General features: G+C 33.6%; 1 protein-coding gene and 1 long non-coding RNA gene across 2 annotated transcripts in view; one reads left to right on the top strand and one right to left on the bottom strand.

Annotated features, from left to right (window-relative positions):
- The window catches only part of LOC149795725 (uncharacterized), a 66,560-nt gene that overhangs the window by 21,977 nt on the left and 24,989 nt on the right, over positions 1 to 19,594 (top strand). The window contains exons 5-9 of the mRNA XM_089965626.1: positions 729 to 789; positions 2,248 to 2,376; positions 5,116 to 5,300; positions 8,312 to 8,448; positions 16,186 to 16,646. Coding sequence (XP_089821752.1) covers positions 729 to 789; positions 2,248 to 2,376; positions 5,116 to 5,300; positions 8,312 to 8,448; positions 16,186 to 16,646 — 973 coding nt within the window. The remainder of the gene's footprint in view (positions 1 to 728; positions 790 to 2,247; positions 2,377 to 5,115; positions 5,301 to 8,311; positions 8,449 to 16,185; positions 16,647 to 19,594) is intronic.
- Positions 11,147 to 14,472, bottom strand: LOC149795726 (uncharacterized). The gene is made up of 2 exons (XR_016422140.1): positions 14,320 to 14,472; positions 11,147 to 11,639 (listed from the first exon to the last, which is right to left on the bottom strand). It is a non-coding gene; the product is annotated as an uncharacterized LOC149795726 (long non-coding RNA).

The raw sequence follows: 19,594 nt of genomic DNA, 5'->3' as shown, positions 1-19,594 counted from the left end.
TTATTTTTAAACAAAGAGGCTGCTTCTCTTTGCTGTGAAATTCAACAGATGAAGTCTAAATACTCGCCATATGAAATGGAACTTTTACCACAAGCAGTTGCATACAACGTGTGAATTAGGGATTCTCAACATATGATATTGAAATTTCAACCACCGCTGTGTATTTCAGAATACACACTGTAAAACGTCGACATAGGAAATAGAACTTTAAACCACCACTGTATAATTCAACATACAAAATGTAAAATCTCGATCTAGAAAATGGAACTTAAAGGATACGCACTTTGATCCAACATGTGATATTGGATTTCTCGACATGCGACATTGAAATTTCAACTGCAACTTACTCACTGGACCAGCTTTTGTCCGCTACGGCTCCTCATACTTTTGTGCCACTTTTTAACCGCATGCTGAGGTCAGCTAGAGCGTATTATTGACTTTAGAGAAATTCGCAGGGCAAACTGTCAGCAAATCCTCAATTAGACAGCAGCATTTATTTTTTAGCTGTAAAGCTATTAATAGTTGCAGATCCTCTGAATTCACTAACCGCGAAAAGGCTTGCCATTGGAAGACCGCGAAATTAAGTAGCCGCTAAAAAATTAAGACTCGACATTTATCACGTCGTCTTCCTATCAATACTATTGATGACAGAAGAAGTATTTTCGAATGTGTAAATTAAGTACACAGTTGTAAAATAGTTTAGAAATATGACGTTTCATTTTTTTCAGTTCACTGGAAACTTTGCTTCAGAATTTGACGGTAGACCAGGTTAATCAAACTGACAATGAGGTAAGATCAGTTTGGTTATATCCCATTCAGCACACACTTAAGAAATTACATAGTTTCTTATCCCAGAAACTGGTGTTTAATGTTTGGAGGTCAATCAACATGAATTATAGTTTACAGATTCTACGTTTGCATAGGTGCGAATTTTTATTTAAAAATGAATACTCTGTTCCGACCTAAATGAAACCATTAATTAAGATAGCTTCAATTATTGATGCTTTTCTTTAGAGACACTTATGTGAAGAAAAAAAAAAACATGCATCGAAATACCTACTCTTAATTTCCAGGAAGTTGTACCCACTCAAGTGGTTACTCGTATGTAAATTTCTGAGCCAGCTACTGAACAAATTGTCTATTTTCCCCAAGGATTAATATTGTCATATACAGAAAAGGCATCAGTTTATTCGCATTCAGAAAAGAGCGCTATAGCTAAGTGATTTAAGGTGCTGAGCTCGTAACTGGAAGGGTGGGGGTTCGATTCCCACCATCTGATCAGACCAGATCGACTATTTTCTTGTGTTCGTAGACAATGTATTTTACTTTACTTGCCTCACCATGATATAATCTTCAACGTGTTGATGTGTCATAAACGCCAAATAAACTAAACATTTAAACGTTCACAAAACTTTATTCCACAACATTAAAATGCAGATTATAATCATGTTTCCGTTAGGTGAAAAGGTTCGGCTTACTCTGATGTCATCATTTGTAGTATCAGTAGTTTACACAGAACAAACGTTTAGACAATCTTAGGAAGGAATGTTCCCAAACTTTGACGCGTGTGTCTCAAAATATTAAAGCAAGACTACTTCATTGTTGTATAAACTAGTTTTAGGGAAGTTAAGGAGCTACAAGAATAAACGCAGCCTCACTGGCAACTTTCAGTAAACAAAGAAAAACATCCGTTTGGTTAACACAAAGCATGACGTCCAAGGTAAAATTTTGGATTGTATTATGAAGACGATTCACTGGGTTACTTACCCTTTTGTCAAATACATAAATTAGTCTGTCATTTTTCGTCATTGCCACGTCTTATAGCTGATTTATTAATGCCTACGACAAATGCAAGGCAATGCTTTTGAACTTTCTTTTTATATTAGATGGGTCTTATAGATTGTAAGATTTTCAATGAATGTTACAAATAATCCAAATTAACTTTTAGAACATTCATAAATAACAGGGTAAAGAAAATGAAGAAAGAAGAAGGCGATGAACCATCGTGTAGAATACTAAAATAAGCATATTTACGAAAAAAATTATGTCTGCATTTTATGAGAGAGACAGAGACAAACAGACAGACAGAGAATATCGAATATAGCCAGGTACTCCATGTGATTGGAGGCAATAATCTTATACCCTACTCAATATTTACATTTATTCGAATTTCAACAGATAAAAACGATGTCTTATGTTGCTAGGATTCTCATTCAAATGATATAAATATATAATCATTTCTTTCAGAAAATGACAGCATTACACTGGGCTGCGTTTCATAACCGTCCGACGCACGTGCGTCGGCTTCTAGAGTGCGGAGCCAACGTGCTGAAACAGGACGTAGACGGCAAGACGGCTTTACATTGGGCAGCTCAGGTATTAACTCTCTCTATATCTCTCCCTAGTTCTACTGCTTATCTACAGTTTTATATGTTTTTCTTTTCATTTCAGTAGTATACAAACAGAAAGTCCTTGATGTCTAAAAGATACAAGGAAAATATGTAAAATCATTTTTCTGCAATAAAAAAATAAATGGATACATTGAAAAATTCTAGTTCAAAGACTGTCTCTCTTTCTATACTACTCCAGAATTCACGAGACCGCTCATATTTTGTGTATTACAATTTCAAATAAGAATACGACAATATTTGCTTACTGCTCATATATATATATATATATATATATATATATATATATATATATATATATATATATATATATATATATATACATGGACCACTTATACTTTTAGAAAACAATATACCATTGAGTTCCTAAACCACATGCATTTGTTGATTGCATACTGAAGGAACGTGAAAAAATCTGAATCTTTTTTTTGCACAACCGAAATAATGACACAAAGCAATATTGGGATAAACTCAGAAACTCGGCAGTTTAGAGACAAGATAAAAAAAAATATTTCACGCGATAAACATGAACGCAACAATTTCGTTAACAGGAGATAATGTGTATTTGTTTACATGATTGGATGTGATAATGATGCGGAAAAAGATAGTTGTGTTCTAGTACAGATAGTTGATCTGTTGATATCAATCATCAAAAGACACCCTACTATGTTTTATAAAAGATGCAGATTTACAGATTGTATTCATTGTTCAAACGATCAACATAAGTATTAATGGTCAATAGGTAATAATTGATTTTGGTTTATTATAAGATTTTGTTCAGTATAAATGAATTTTCAAAATTAACTTGTTTAATTTGAGTGAACGAATTTAATTTATTAAATTGAGTTGCAAGACAAGAGTCAGGAACTGTTATTTTGTTTTCGTAATTTGAAGACTATCTCATCTAAGGGACTTTGTGTTATAAAGGTTTTTAATACATACACATTTAATTTAATCTGTTTGATGTGGTATTCAGTACAGTTGTCAATCAGTGTTTACGTATCACACACCAATTTAAGCTGTTTGATGTGGTATTCAATACAGTTGTCAATCAGTGTTTACGTATCACACACCAATTTAAGCTGCTTGATGTGGTATTCAATACAGTTGTCAATCAGTGTTTACGTATCACACACCAATTTAAGCTGCTTGATGTGGTATTCAATACAGTTGTCAATCAGTGTTTACGTATCACACACCAAGATTCGAACTGTTTAGTTGTCTTATTTAATGTCTGCATGTAGATACTTTTAGACTGACTGAATCAAAAATTTTATAAATTTCGGTTCGTTTTCAATTTCGTTCATACTGTTATGTTAAAATTTTCAAAGGCGTAAAATTGGGGGCATGTACTAAATACAAAGCTGCATTAGTGTTTTGTACCTAGTCATATCAAACACCATATCAAACATCTTTGTGCCAACTCAGAACAAAACACTTATGCAGTTTTGTGTATGTGCCAACACCTTTGCAGAGCATTAAATTATCTAGGTTAAGTAACTTTTCAAGGAAAATGAATTTAATTTTAGCAAAGGACCTAAATATGTAATTTCATCACAAGTAAAAGATCCACGTAAAGTTAAACTTGGTAGGTAACTTGGTGCATGTTCAAATAAACTTAGAACAGCAAAAACAGAATATTTGAATGCCGAACAAAATCACAAGATATGGATATGATACTACCTGAAACAAATAAAGGAAATTCAAACAGCATAATCTAGTGTTTGATAGATGATTTTATTACTGTCTTTGTCATTTGTTCTTTTGGTTTAAAAGTAAAGTAACGGTTTCGACACCAGTTGTAAAAGACGTTGGATTTAGCAATGAACAATCCGTTTAAACACAGCAAAATTTTCCAAGCATAGCAGTTTCTTACGACCAGCCCCCGAAATGCTGTAATTCTTCAGGTTATAACCAATATCAATTGAAATAACAACACCAGAAAACCAATATTAAAACTGTTTACGATGCAGCATCTGCTTCTACTCTCAGAGCTGCGTGCTTTTAAAGAAGCTGTTTGGGATGTCAGTAGGTTCACCATCAAAAATGAACATTGAAGAAATTGTTTAGTCAGATTGTTCCATTTTCTCTTGGCTTGCAATCGTCTACCTGGTAGCAAATAAACTTGTATGTGTCAAAAGTGAAAACATAATCAAAAGTAAAATCATATATACGTTGCTGAATACTTTACTATTTTAGCTTCATAACTAGTAGACAAATATCCACTGAAATATAAAACCCAACACAATTTACGATGCAACATTAAGTTCTGATTTTACTGTTGCATATATCATACTTGGAAAAAACAAAAACTATTGAAGTATTCCCTTACTCCAACATCAACAAAGGATAGTAAATAAGTTGTGAAGCTACTCACCCCAGTTTCATTCACCCTGTTCAATTATCCACCCGATAATAAATAGACTTTAATTTGACAAAATTGCTGGTTAATTAATGTTTTGCAACGAAAATGTATATGAAATGTCCTTGTTTTTTGGAAAATCTTTACCGCTCGATAAATATCATGTTTTTTCATGTTTTCTAAATTCATGGTGTTTGTTTTTGTAATCATGTCATTATATACGTTTTTTTATCTTATAGGTGTTGTCTAATGTTGTGAAGCACTTAGAGCTTCTAAAGATTAGGCGCTATACAAAGTCCTCATTGTTATTATTATTATTCTGGAAAATGTACCTATCTTTCACAGAATGGCAGCAAAGGATGTTGTTCTCTGTTCTTAACTCACAAGATGAGACGGGAAATCTTAAATGGTAAGGATAACATGGGTAAGACAGCCGTTCATTTTGCTGCTGCTGCTGGGCATGCAGACATCCTGTTAGAAATGTCCAAACTGGACAGCACTGTCATTGATGCTGAGGATATCGATGATAGGTAAGTGAAGATGAATGACTGTTTGTCTTAAATGTATATGAGTAAATCAGTTATATATATATATATATATATATATATATATATATATATATATATATATATATATATATATATATATATATATACCACTCCCTCGATAACTCGCGCATATCGGGGTCCAGAAACATCGACCGCACTATAAGTGAGGCGCGAGTTATCGAGGGACCTATAAAATAAGCCCAAAACCAATAAAGTGATTGACGACAAAGCGGGAAAATAGCGGGCGTGGGGGTGTAGACAGATTATACTGTTGAATACTCACTTTATAATCGTTCTGAGATTAACTGTGAATAAATATCTCTTCATAACGGTGTACTTTATTATTTCCTCATAGGACAACATTAATTTCAGGATAAATTACAGTATATTGAGGCGATCATCGAAAACATTATTCCACGTGGTTTCCGTTCGCTAAACATGTGTACCACTTCACACATTGTGTACTACGTCACTAATTTTTATGTTGAATTGGATACATTCTAGTTTTATTGTTTGATCCAAATTAGACGTTTTTTATATACAAAAGATCGACTCTTTTCAAAAAAGTGTCGATCTAACGATAGATAGATAGATAGATTTGAATGCGATAGAAGTAAAATGGAAAACAAAAAAAAACAAGGGTTAATCAGTACTAACATATTTAATTGGTCTACAAATTTAAAACAACGTAAATTAGAACAAGTTAATACTTGCCGTTTGTGCCACGCTTGACAAATATCAATTCACTTTTTGAAAAAATCAGTTAATATTTTTGTGTGTGTTACTCCTTGGTTTCTCTGCCGCCGAGCAAAATCCCTCAGATTTCTCAACTGCATGAGCTTTACGTAGTCAACATTTTGGGTCTCCAGCCACCTTATGGCAATATCAAAATATTTGATTGCTTCCTGTGCAGAGGGGTGGGGTGGGGTGCAACATCTGCGTCTGCATCACTTTCAACACTTGTGTTACTCCAGTTAGAATCGTCTTCTGCTGCAAATTTGTTCGTTATAGAATTAATTATAGTTTCATCTGACATGTATTCGGCTGTGGGGCAATCATTGTCAGCACAAATCCACTCCTCCATATCATCAACAGAAACGCCCATCTCAGGACCATGAGTCTGTACGAATTTCTCCCAAACAGCCTCGGCATTTATGACATCAGTTTCACTGAAACATTCAGTCACTATCATCGTCGCTGTCTGTTAATGTTTTGCTTTACGTCAAAGGCAGCTCCAAGACCCTTAATCCAGCACCCGGGTCTCTTGTAATAGATTTTTTTAATGCAACGAACACTTCCCTAAGTTGTTGATCAAAACAAAGCCGGCATGTAATTAGGTTCTCACAGAAGTACTCACGGGTTTCGATGTGACGGTCGATTGACTCTTTTTCATGTTTTCAATGAACAGAATATGTTGTGATTATAATGTTTACACTGAAACGGAGTTAAAGAATTAGAACGTGACTTTCACACAGGAAAACGTTTAATTGGTGTTTATTTCATTCTCTGTTGCCACCTGTTAGCATTTACCAGAAGTTTTCATTGATCGCTATTTCACCAGACTGTTTATTTACAGTATACTGACAACTATTTATCATAAAAACTTACATAATATATGATATCTTTAAACAGACGTCTCGCTAGGATTTTAAAACTTGGTCTTTCTGCCTCTGAATTCAATCACTAAATATCAGTACATTTTCTCACTCGGCTGCCAGTCAAAGCCTTTGAACTAGCCGCCTAGCTGTTGCATAATGTTTTTTTTTTTTTTACTCTCATAAAATGGCAACAGTACATCAAAGAGTCTTTCAGTCACTGAATTCTGTCTTTGTAAAATATCAGCACAGTTAACTGATCAACACATTTTCCCACAAAGCTGGCAAATCTTTGAATTTTCCCGCGCACCTATTACATGCGTACGGAGGACTCCCGCCTCAGTGATTTTCTGCGTCCCAGATCAAAAATTGGCGTCCAAATACGCGTAATTAAGCGTTTTCGAGATCTCTGAAATTAATTCTTCTTTAGAACTTGCAAATTTCAAAATATAGATTATATTTTTACGGGCATTAATCACCATTTTCGATGATAAAACGAGCAATGTATCAAGGTTTAATTTATCAGTTCTTATCGTTATTTTTTCATGTTCAGCATATTTTAAAGATATTTTAAATACATTTTCTCTGGAAAAAATCGGGAGCCAAGACGGACACCGCGTTATAAGCGAGTTATCGAGGGAGCGGTATATATATATATATATATATATATATATATATATATATATATATATATATATATATATATAGCAACAACAGTTATGTGCTTTTGACAAAATCTACACTGATAAAAAATAATGAATAGATACATACATTGTGACAAGAGGGTGGTTAATATAATCTTTAGTATGATGTCACTCATGCTTTAAATAGCTTTTTGCAATGTATGTTTGTCCATCTGAATTCTGTATGCCATTTTTAGAATCTTTTATGAGATTGGGAATTTTGTGTTCTTTAAGTCCTTAAGTACTTCAACTTTTAATGCCGTATATATAACACGTTGAGAAGGCTTGCATACTAAAATATGAAAGCTTTTTTATTAACTAATGTCAAGGTTGGTTTTTGTACTTACCCAGATATGTATTAAACTTTATCCTTGATTCAGCATATATGAACGTAATCAAAGTCTGTCTCATTGGAAAAAATTACATATTTGGTCTGTCTTCTTTTAGAATGATTATGCTGATGATCTTGATTCCCTTTCACATAATGGTTAATGTCATTATTCAATCAAATGTGTGCAACTGTTTTTTTCACTATTTCACTTTATTGTATAATTTTAAAAGTTTTTAATGTTTCTTAGAATTTAACAACAATTATTGCTTTATTAGCTCAAAGTTAGGGAAACCAGTGTATAATAAAGCTGAACATTCCGTCGCCTCATGGAATTGATTGTCTTTACAAATATATTAGATTCACTGTGGCCCTTTCTATTTCCAGGACGCCCCTCCACTGGGCTGCCGCTATGGGTCACACAGATTGTGTCCGATCCCTCCTTAAGCTTGGTGCTAACCCTGATGTGCAGGATGTAGATGGTGCAACACCACTAGTATATGCCAAACAATCCAAATACACAGGTATAATAAAAAATTCCTCAAGTGTTATGGCTTATGTTAATAGAAACCTGTTTTGGCTCTGACATTGTTTAGCTCTTTAACTCTCTTGGTTGACATCATTATTTCGACCAGATTGAAACCAGCTCTTACTGTCATCTGTTTCTTTGTCTTTAACTTTTTATTTTTAGGACAGTTTACAAATAAAATCAATATACATATAAAATGCATTTGCCAGTGGGAGTTATAAGACATTATGGCAGTGACGCCATGCTTGACATAGGGGAATTACATACGGCTACAACATATGGACAAGGCAGCAATTTAACAATAAAATGAACACTGAATGAAAGCAGAACCTATTAGAATAGAAAGACAGTGTAATTTCAACTATAGGCAAATAACGCTTTTTATCCAAGTGAGTGTGGCAGAGTGTGTGCGGGTAAATTTAAATGGAGGTATCAAAATGATATTGTATGTGACTGCACATCATGTTTTCATGTGGCAATTGAATATATTAAAAAATTAATCCTAATTCCAGCATTCACTCTATTTATACTTCCAAAACTTCATTAAATGTAGAAGACAAAATGTTACAGCTGTGGTACTGAAATATTTCCAAATCAGATTGGTTCAAGTTCTCATTGTTAAAGTGTGGCAAACAAAGTCTATTACGGAAATGTTGGATGTAGAAATGAGGGCAGAATCAACCAAGAAATCAACTGCTGACATGGGAAAAATACTGTTGCCAGTACCCAGCTCTGGCATTTCTTGCCTGGAAGTTTCTTTGTATACCATGTACTTCAGTCCCATATGACTGAGACATTTTACTGCTTTTGACGTATTCAGTTCTTCGCAGTCAGCCTTAATGTCAGAGTATATGGAAGGAGTAATTTCCTTTTAAAAAATCTGAAACTGTGTTTGCAGTATATCAAGTTGTAGGGTTAAACTAATATTTTATATCTAGCCAGAGTCTAGGGACAGTAGTGTCGACTGTTGACTGATATTATTTTTCTGTCTGCTCACTTTATGGTATAATGGTTAATCAGGGGCAGTTTGACAGACGATTTAGATTTTATACTTTTGTTTTGCTTTGCAAGTGATGTTCTTGTACGGCTCTCATTAATGTGTGTCTGGCTTTGATCTTTGCACCTTTTGTCAACCCTGATCAGCTTACACATCAACTTAGCTCCGCTCAAGCTGTTATAGTTCTACAATGTTGGTCAATGTCCGAGAGCAGATTTTCTTGTAGCACCTCTTGTATGCAGTTAATAAAGCAGCCAAGTCTATAACAAATATCAAAATACTTTATTTTTCATAGTACAAGTTACTGCTGAAGTGAAGAACTACAAATCAACTGTAGTAAACTTAATGTTATGCAATCTTTATGTCAGTAAAGTTATTGCAATTGTTTCTCAAATATTGCATGATAGTGTTTACAGTTATTGCATTCTTATCTCAATAATCATAATGTCACATTATCCCCAATGATCATATGTAGAAAAAAAGACATTGAAATTTTTATACTTTAGCATTACACATTAAAATATGTAATAACCAACCAGAAGAAACTTGTATATCTGCCTTAATGGATTAAAAATAAGAATGAATGAAAAATAAATGAAGTAGATGTCTCTTTTTTGCTGTTAAATCTGTTATATACACAAAGTGACAATGAAAAAGATCATCAAAATACAATTTAGATATATATTATCATTTGTTTGATAGATGTCTGGTAGAAATAGAGCTTATTTAACAATTTGAAAATGAGTTTGATATATCCATAAATCTGAATAAAATGTTACAAAGAGGGAGATGAAGTGTAACATGCACTTGATGTTCGGGTGAGGAAAACTACATCAGACATGTTAATATCACTAAAATAAAAAAAACCAAAGACATTCTGACATTTTAATTATATTTCAGTTTGGTGATCCTAATGACAAGTAAAGGTGATAGGTACCATTGTACAATGGATAATTGTTTTGTGCGTGGCCATTGATCTCAACAATGAACACAGACCCTGTACATTATTATTGTGTTTCTGATGTAGTACTTGATAGAAGTTTAAAGATATCATGTGTATAACTGGAATTTTATTTATAGGCTATCGTATATTCCTGAAAAATATGGCTTGAATGAAAGGTGGAATTAGCATTATGCCATATAGATATGCCAAAAAAAAATCAGGAGTACCAACTGAAAAAAGATGGTACAGTAAGAAATGATGTTAAGTATGAAAGGTCAAGGTCATTCATGATATACCTAATGCCACCAATTTTTATGTGTGCGGGATATCTCAATACTTCCCATTAAAAAAAACTGGATGGTAAAGACAGTGAAAAGCATGATAGAAGGAAATTGGTTCAGTCTATCGCACAGTTGCATTTCAAAAGTTCATTTTTAGATTGCATTACACTTGCATGGCTATTCCATAGACAACTCAACAGGTCAAGAACAAATCATTGCAGATGAAATTGATTTCTCTTTATATTACAGAAGTTAATAAATGATTAAAAAAGGTGCAAAATTTAATTTTTTTGATACCTCATATGTGAAGAACAATTCATAATATAAATTCAAAGCTCTTCACAGAAGATTGTTTATAACTGAAAAATATGCAGTTATCTTATTTCGTTAATAATTATTTTTAAATCTTTCATGGAACTCAGTACACAATTTCAGACTAAAACGAGAAATTAATTTGAAAAATATTTTCCAATTGATGAATAACACTTTATTTGATCAACAAATATAAAATCTCAGGAATTCAGCTAAAAATGTACAGATGAAAATAGATTTTTCATTTGACATAAAGATCTATAATTTTCCAGGAGGATGTTATTGATTAGGAATGTGTATTTGTGTGAGTGCATGTGATTTGGATTTTTAACATAGCTTTAACAATTTTTCAGTCATATTGCTACGATGTCTGCATTGTGGCAGTTTATAGTGATGTCTAGCAATGGGGCATCATGCTAAAGACATGTAGCATGATGTCCCACCCAGTCACATTACCCTGACACCAGGCTGAAGAGTCCTAACACTAACCTCTTAATGCTGAGCACTTAGCGAGGCAGTTGTAGGCACCATTTTTATGTCTTTGGTATGACTCAACCAGGGATTGAACCCATGACCTCCTGCATCTGCAGTGGACACTTTAATCACTAGGACACTGGAGTGGTCTTATTGATTATGATTTAGTGCTGGTAGGTCTGAAAAAAATACAAAAATAGATTATACTGCTTAAACTAGTCCACGGTGGATTTACAATGTGTGAGCTGTCCAAGTGTTGACATACGCAATTGTGCTACAAACAAACAGATAAATAATTATCACAATAGTATAACAGTGTTAATGTTGGTTACTGATTCATTGACAGAAAACTGCTACAATGACATGAAGTATTGATGACACAAGTAAATAACTGTAGGACAAATTATCTGGCATCTCAATAATTAAAACATATTGTGGACTTTTAACGGATAAACTAAATGGCATTACCTCTGAAGAGTTGCATTGGCTTAAGGTTAAGGGTTTATTAAAGCAAAAAAAAATTACATCATCAAAAAAAAATCTAAAAGTTTTAAAATTGTCTTTTGAACAAAACAAAAGTTATCAAGAGAGACATGTAGTCAAATTATATAATCATAAAACACGCAGCAAACATGTGAATAAAGTCTCACTGTGTGTGTTTTGATTGACAGCATTGACATGTCACTGTGTGTGTTTTGATTGACAGCATTGACATCTCACTGTGTGTGTTTTGATTGACAGCATTGACATCTCACTGTGTGTGTTTTGATTGACAGCATTGACATCTCACTGTGTGTGTTTTGATTGACAGCATTGACATCTCACTGTGTGTGTTTTGATTGATAGCATTGACATGTCACTATGTGTGTTTTGATTGACAGCACTGACATCATAAATACATGACAAATTAGACACAGAGATGTTCGGGTTTCATTTAAAGATTATTCAGTTATAAGTTGTTTTAAAAACTTGTTTGGAACAAAACTATCTTCATTCCGTTATAATGGATACTACCTTGTTTTCCTTGAACATTTTCTCCATCGACATTTTATCACTGAAGTACAGGTCCTGTCATAGCCTAAGAGTCTCACACAGAGTTGTACATTCATATACATGTACTCACCCAAACAAATATTTCAGACTTTGACTAAAAGCTACTTTGATATATCTAGTTGCTTTCTTTTTTTATGTCATTTAAAATTCCTACATTCATCAATCTGAAATAAGGTATTCATTCCTTGTTACACATCAACCAGTAATTCTATCCACTCATCTAATATATCCTCATGATCTATAGGAACCACACTTTCACGTCTGAATACCCACTATCCACATTTGAATGTTTGAGTACCCACTATCCACATTTTCATGTTTGAGTACCCACTATCCACATTTTCATGTTTGAGTACCCACTATCCACATTTTCATGTTTGAGTACCCACTATCCACAATTTTGTGTTCGAGTACCCACTATCCACATTTTCATGTTTGAGTACCCACTATTTACATTTTCATGTTTGAGTACCCACTATCCACATTTTCATGTTTGAGTACCCACTATCCACATTTTCATGTTTGAGTACCCAGAAATGCTGGACTGTTGATAACAATGTACCGTATATACCGTATATACTTGCTTATAAGTTGAGTCAAACTGCAAACAACAAAGACCTTGATCTGCCATGGCATGATGAAAATCAGGGTCTATGTTGTTTGTTCTACTGAATAATCCTAACAAACTGCATAAATCTAGATCTGCTGACTCCTTAAGATCTGTGTCTGTACAGCTTGCAGATGGACTCCATTTATAAGTGAGTATATACGGTAATTTAAAAAGTGCATGTATTTTGTCTCCATCTGATTGAGTGTAGACATAGTCTTTCCACAGCTGATTACTTCATATATTATCATGTTATGAAGTTACTTTTGATGCATTTAATAATACCTATAACATAACTGATTTTAGCTAATTGATTTGAATACCTGAGTATTGGAAAGAAAATACATACATATTTTGTGATTAAAACATTTTCTTTTTCTGTTGTTTTGTATATAGATACTTTGCTGAACATTAGCTAATTTATGACAACTACCATGCAATCTGTCATTATACGTACTTCTTAATTTAAGGGCATATACAGAACTTTCTACCATGCAATCTGTCATTATCCACATGATCACTACCATGCAATCTGTCATTATTCACATGACCACTACCATGCAATCTGTCATTATCCGTATGACCACTACCATGCAATCTGTCATTATCCACATGATCACTACCATGCAATCTGTCATTATCCACATGATCACTACCATGCAATCTGTCATTATCGACATGATCACTACCATGCAATCTGTCATTATCCATATGACCACTACCATGCAATCTGTCATTATCCACATGATCACTACCATGCAATCTGTCATTATCGACATGATCACTACCATGCAATCTGTCATTATCCATATGACCACTACCATGCAATTTGTCATTATTCACATGACCACTACCATGCAATCTGTCATTATCCATATGACCACTACCATGCAATTTGTCATAGCATAACAGTTTAACAATTATTAACCGTTGCATTACTAATCTCTGTGTGTTTTTGTTACTTATCCAAGAAGTATGCTGTAGCCAAAATTTCTTCAGCTGGAAAATCAGAGAATGATTTTTGCTGTGTAAACTTTCCATGTTTACTGAAATTCATTCAGTTACAGAGTTTTGCAAAATCAGGAAACTTTCTCCACATTCTTAGACACCATAAAAAAACACCATTTAAATGCATTTTAGTTATATTTGATAATGTTTTAACTTTTAAATCACATACACAATAAATATAGAAAGCTAACCTGGAGCTTTAATCCTCATACCAACGACTTCATCAGCAGACTAATTTATTCTCTGCTGACCGTAAGATCACCCGATTGCATAGTGAGTGATGCTAACAGATTGTACCAGATAGGTGGCATTTTAGTTGAATCAAATTTTCATTTAAACTTTTACAGTTTCACTGGCTGCTGCATAGATGATTATGTCCCTTGTGATATACTTGTAGTCATAAAATGTAATTGTAGTTGTCCTTAATTGGCTGCTCATCAGTACAAGTACTTTATGCATTACCTCGCCTTGATCTGAAATTGTTTAATTTGTTGTTCATCATATTCATTAATATTTGTTCTTATGATTTTATTTGATAAAATATCACTATTCTTTTGCTTGTTTCAAACTGAGACAAATACTTCATTATTCAAGTTTTTAATATTCTCTTAAACTATTCCACTACAGATGCATTTTTGTCTGAGTAAGCAAAAATGTATTCATTGTTTTCCTATAACAGCAGACCCTTCACTCTTCTGTTGTATAATTATTTTCCCTTATCGAACTGTCTTTTCAAGATTTTGCTCTTTAAAAGTTTCTCTAAAAGCATCACCTGTGTCATTTCCCTTTGTACTTTCTTTGCCAGTGCATTTGTTAAGGATAACTTATCAAACATCATTTAATTTTAGAAGTAATAAGGAAAATTTCAAACTAGCTGAAAATGAATATATTTTAAATGTATTTATGATTAATGGAAAAGCTATTTTCTATCATTAACAAGAATGTGTATAATTACTAATTTTCAGATCCCTTCCCAAACAATAAAAATATTTAACATATAATGCCAAGATGCATATGCATCATTCATCCGACTGCAACAATACATTACCGTAAAATGACTATGTACTTTATCATTGCAAAATTGTATCTGTTCTTGTGGAAAACCTTTTATCAAACAAGAGCTTTGAGGGATAATACTGTGCACTTTTCAAAGACTATATAACACATAAAGTCACTCTAATGTTGTTAGTATAATTGACTTGATTGATTCTCTGGACTGGATATATGACATATGATCAATACAAGTTATTAATATTCAAAAGAAATATAAAAGTGACTGTCCCATCTATATAACCTGTAGAAATGATGCATTATTACGTTTAGGTCACAATAAAGGCTACTGTTGTATTTCCATTGTGCAAGATTTCAAAATTAGGTTTGTTTTTAAAACTCTTCTCTCTGCATAGATTTTCTCATTATTTCTCTGAATATCTCACTGGGGTTCAACCATGCACAGATATGTTGTACAGAACAGTAGATTACTTTGTCTCTAGACCCAGATATATCGAAATTCTAATTCACAATCCTTATGTTAAATGAATTGGAATTGAACTATGTATGGCAGAAAAATGAAATCCTTAATTATAACACAAAATCATTACGGGAGTTTAGCTAATCAAATGCATCTTACTGTAGAATATACAGATCTAATTCTCACAGACAGAATGAGACTATTTAGGCCCATCCCTCATACTGCATGGAATTCATTATAAATATGTAGCTTGCCATCCTGACCTAGTCACTATATTCATAATGGGAAGATGATCAGCTCGTTTGTTATCCATTTAGACATTTGACTTTGTTAGTGAAAAAAAGTCCATCTAACCTGCAAGTTTTGTCTTAGATCTAACTATTTATTGCTAATAACATGTTAACATTTTTCCACAAGATCTTCCAAGATTCATTTTGAAAATCTTGAGATAAATGAATTTGAGAATTGTAAGGCAAGCTGAATAATAAAACCCTGTAAACCAAATGGTATCACCTGCTGGAAATGGGGTTCTTGCCTTGTTTCCATGTTGCCCATGTGTTCAAAGTATGGATTCTGTAACTTTCAGATATACAAAGACTTCTTGAAGAAGCATTAAGAAAGCAGGAAGTTCAAAAGCAAAACAACACGCCTGTTCCTAGCAAAGATAATACCAGCAGTGGGGGATTATTCTCCTCTTTGTTTTCTTCGAAGGAAAGACGAGATAAACGTTTATTAAAATCAGATAACATTGCCTCAACAGTATCAGGGTCAGGTACCTCACAGAGTCCTATTCCACGTGACTCTGGCAAGCAAACCCCCAAGAGTACAGGAAATAGAGGTCTGTTTCATCTTGTAAATATTAATCTTCACAAAAACAATAAATTTCATGGACAAGGCGCTGTGCCAATACTTGAAATAGATGAGAGACTTTTAGCCCCAGGGGCAGAGCAAGGGAAAAAGAAAAAGAAACACAAACAGGACAAATTCAAGGAGCTTCTCAGTCCTAACAGTAAAAAAGTGTCATACTTTGACGAAAGTCCTCCACAGGTGAGAAAAATTCCTATCAATGTATATTACCACTGCTAATTCTCTCTCTCTCTCTTTCTCTCTCCATTTGATGACACTGTCTTTTTCAGTCCAGTATATTTCTTGCTGCAAGTTAAATTTTCTACCTCCTTGCTGCCTTCTTCTCAGAGTCCATCTGAATGCAACCTTTATCCACCTATATATTATTATAAGCAACACTAAATCAAATGATATATTATGTTTCAAGGACAAGTTAGTGTTTACTGCAAGTATGCTAACAACTGCGATCATGCTCTAGTGAAACGTGCTTCAGGTGACCTCACTGTACCTCTTGTTAACCTTTAGACTGGCCATGTGTGTTGGTCCCAGTAAAGCTGTTTTAATACTTTTTTTTTTGTTGTTGAGTTTAATTATAGTGGCGTGTGCACAATTGTGCATGTGCCACTTTTTTCTGACTGCACCACAGCCTGCTAGTTGTTCCTGGGGAATGGGATGGTGCCACCTCCCCCAGGCTTTTATGGATTCAAGGAACCCTGATAGTTTGACCTCAATCTGTGGGTCCATAAAGGTCCCTACAGTTGAATGGTTGGCTGTCATTAGTGGGAATGAGAGCTCGGGAACGGTCCTGCTTGCTTTACATCGCTGGTTTCTTGTTGCATTTGCCTGATGTTTCTTGCAATTTTTTGTTATTTTTCTTTCGATTTTTTTTTTTTTTCTTTAAAATGTTCTAAAAGGAGGGTGTGATGTTCTATGCTGTTTATAGAGGTTCTTAATAGAAATCATGTATGAAGAGAGATTTTCAAGGTTATTATGGTATTACTAGTCAAGGTGTTTAGGGTGTGTTTCCTACGTTATGTTATTTATAAGTTTTTAGATATTACCTCTTTAAGTTATTTATTAATTAATGTTTTTAGAGATTGAATGTAATTTATACTTTATTTAGCAAGAGATGAAATAACTGTCTGTTGTTTACTTCATTAATAAGGCCACCTGTTTCAGGCCTAAGAGTGTCCATATTAGTGAAGCTGTTTTGTTTGTGTTCCGGGATTTTTCAATATCCTTACTCAGACACATAACATAATATAAGCTTTTTGATAGTAAAGGCTGAAATAGGCAATTTTTGCTTGAATAGTTTTATTATTTTTGAGAAATTGATACAGGATATGCTCAATTGAAACTTTTTTACTCACATTATTTCATGAATACTTAATTTAGTTTGTATTATAATATATCCACTAATAGTAACCTTTACCTCCCCCAGTGTTTTCAAAAACCCTTGGCATTTTATCATTTCAGTTCCTTTCATCGGCATTTTGATTCTAAGCCTTCCTACCCACTCCACCATCCTACCGCCATTTCCCTAACATGCCCTCATTGATTACCTCCCTTTCTTTATCCCAACACTTTGTTTTTCCTCTAAATCGGCCACTGTGGCAGATGATGATGAACGATCATGATGACAAAAATGATGATAATTACTGCAGCAGTGAAAATGATGATGGGAATGGTCACGACTATTGTGGTGGTTTAAATAATTGTCTTTAAAATCATCATTGTTTTAATCATCACTCATATCTAGACCAACAAGTAGGTCTTTTTTCTGACAGAAGAAGAAAAAAGCAGAGACCTACTTCTTGGTCTACATCCATACCAATACCATAATCACAGACAAAGGGCCCGATCTATGTTTTAAAATAAATAATAGATTAGTCCAAAGTCATGTAAGGGTCTAATGGTCAAAAATCGTGATGTCACAGTACGGAGCCTTCAGCTATATATTTAAGGAAATTATTAATTTCCCACATTTCTGCCATTTAGTATATGAGATCTAAGTAACAATGATGTGGGTTGCTGTTAGATTATTCTTAGAAAATCCAAACAAATGCACACATTTTTATAAATTTATATCTCCTGCCAAACTATCATTTTTGGATATATATATATATATATATATATATATATATATATATATATATATATATATTTGTTCCTTTCCCACTGATATCTTTACGCCCTAATGTGCTAATTTCAGTATGATGGTCAAGATCAGATTGATTGATTGGAGTGTTTGGAGAGATTTATTGAGTAGCGTCAATGTCTTGTGTATGGATACACAAGCGGCAATTTTTGCAGTCCTCTTGCAGCCATTTTCATGAGGCCATACTCTGAAAGGTGAAACACCACAAAAAAAATAAGGGATGAAAGAACCAACAGCAACAGATTATTAACTTCCCACATTTCTGCCATGTAGTATATGAGATCTAAGTAACAACGATAAGGGTCTGCCATTGATCAACATACTAGTAATAGCTCAGATGAACATGACATTGTAAGTTTTTGTGGAAATCATCTTGCCCTTATGGCAAATATTGCTTTGTTTCACTTGTGAGACATCCTGAGATTTTTGAGCATCTCTGTTACACTGCAACCATCAAAATCTCTAGATTGAACAATATCTGTTGTGTTTGTGTGTGTGTGTGTATATATATATATATATATATATATATATATATATATATATATATATATATATATATATATATCTTTGGTCCAATCAACTATCAACACTAGTCAGTATGGCTCATCTATATGGACCCCTACCATCTAAAGATATAAAGATATTCACTCCATCGATGAAATGATTCAATGCCATGTTGAACGATTTATTCAAAAGGATTACAGATCTTGTGATGAAGGTTGTGTATCCAGGTATGGCATGGTACCAGCGATAGACACTACTGATTACTTAGTCAAACTCAAACCCAAATGGCGCAAAAAATCTAAACTCCACACAGACCTTGAAATCAAACACTTTGTGGACAATGAGGTTACTAATAATTTTAAATGTTTTGTTGTCATAAGTTCAAGAATGGAATAATTTAAAGACTCTCTATTAAACAAACACAAAAAAATAATTAAAAACTTGTGCTCTGGAATTGAACGGCAAGTGTGTGAAAGCTTTCAAGTTA

Source organism: Sinohyriopsis cumingii, chromosome 7 (assembly GCF_028554795.1).
Source record: "Sinohyriopsis cumingii isolate HCF-2022 chromosome 7, ASM2855479v2, whole genome shotgun sequence".
Lineage (NCBI taxonomy): Eukaryota > Metazoa > Mollusca > Bivalvia > Unionida > Unionidae > Sinohyriopsis > Sinohyriopsis cumingii.
Note: the sequence above shows the minus strand (reverse complement) of the source record. Positions and strands in the feature narration are given on the sequence as shown.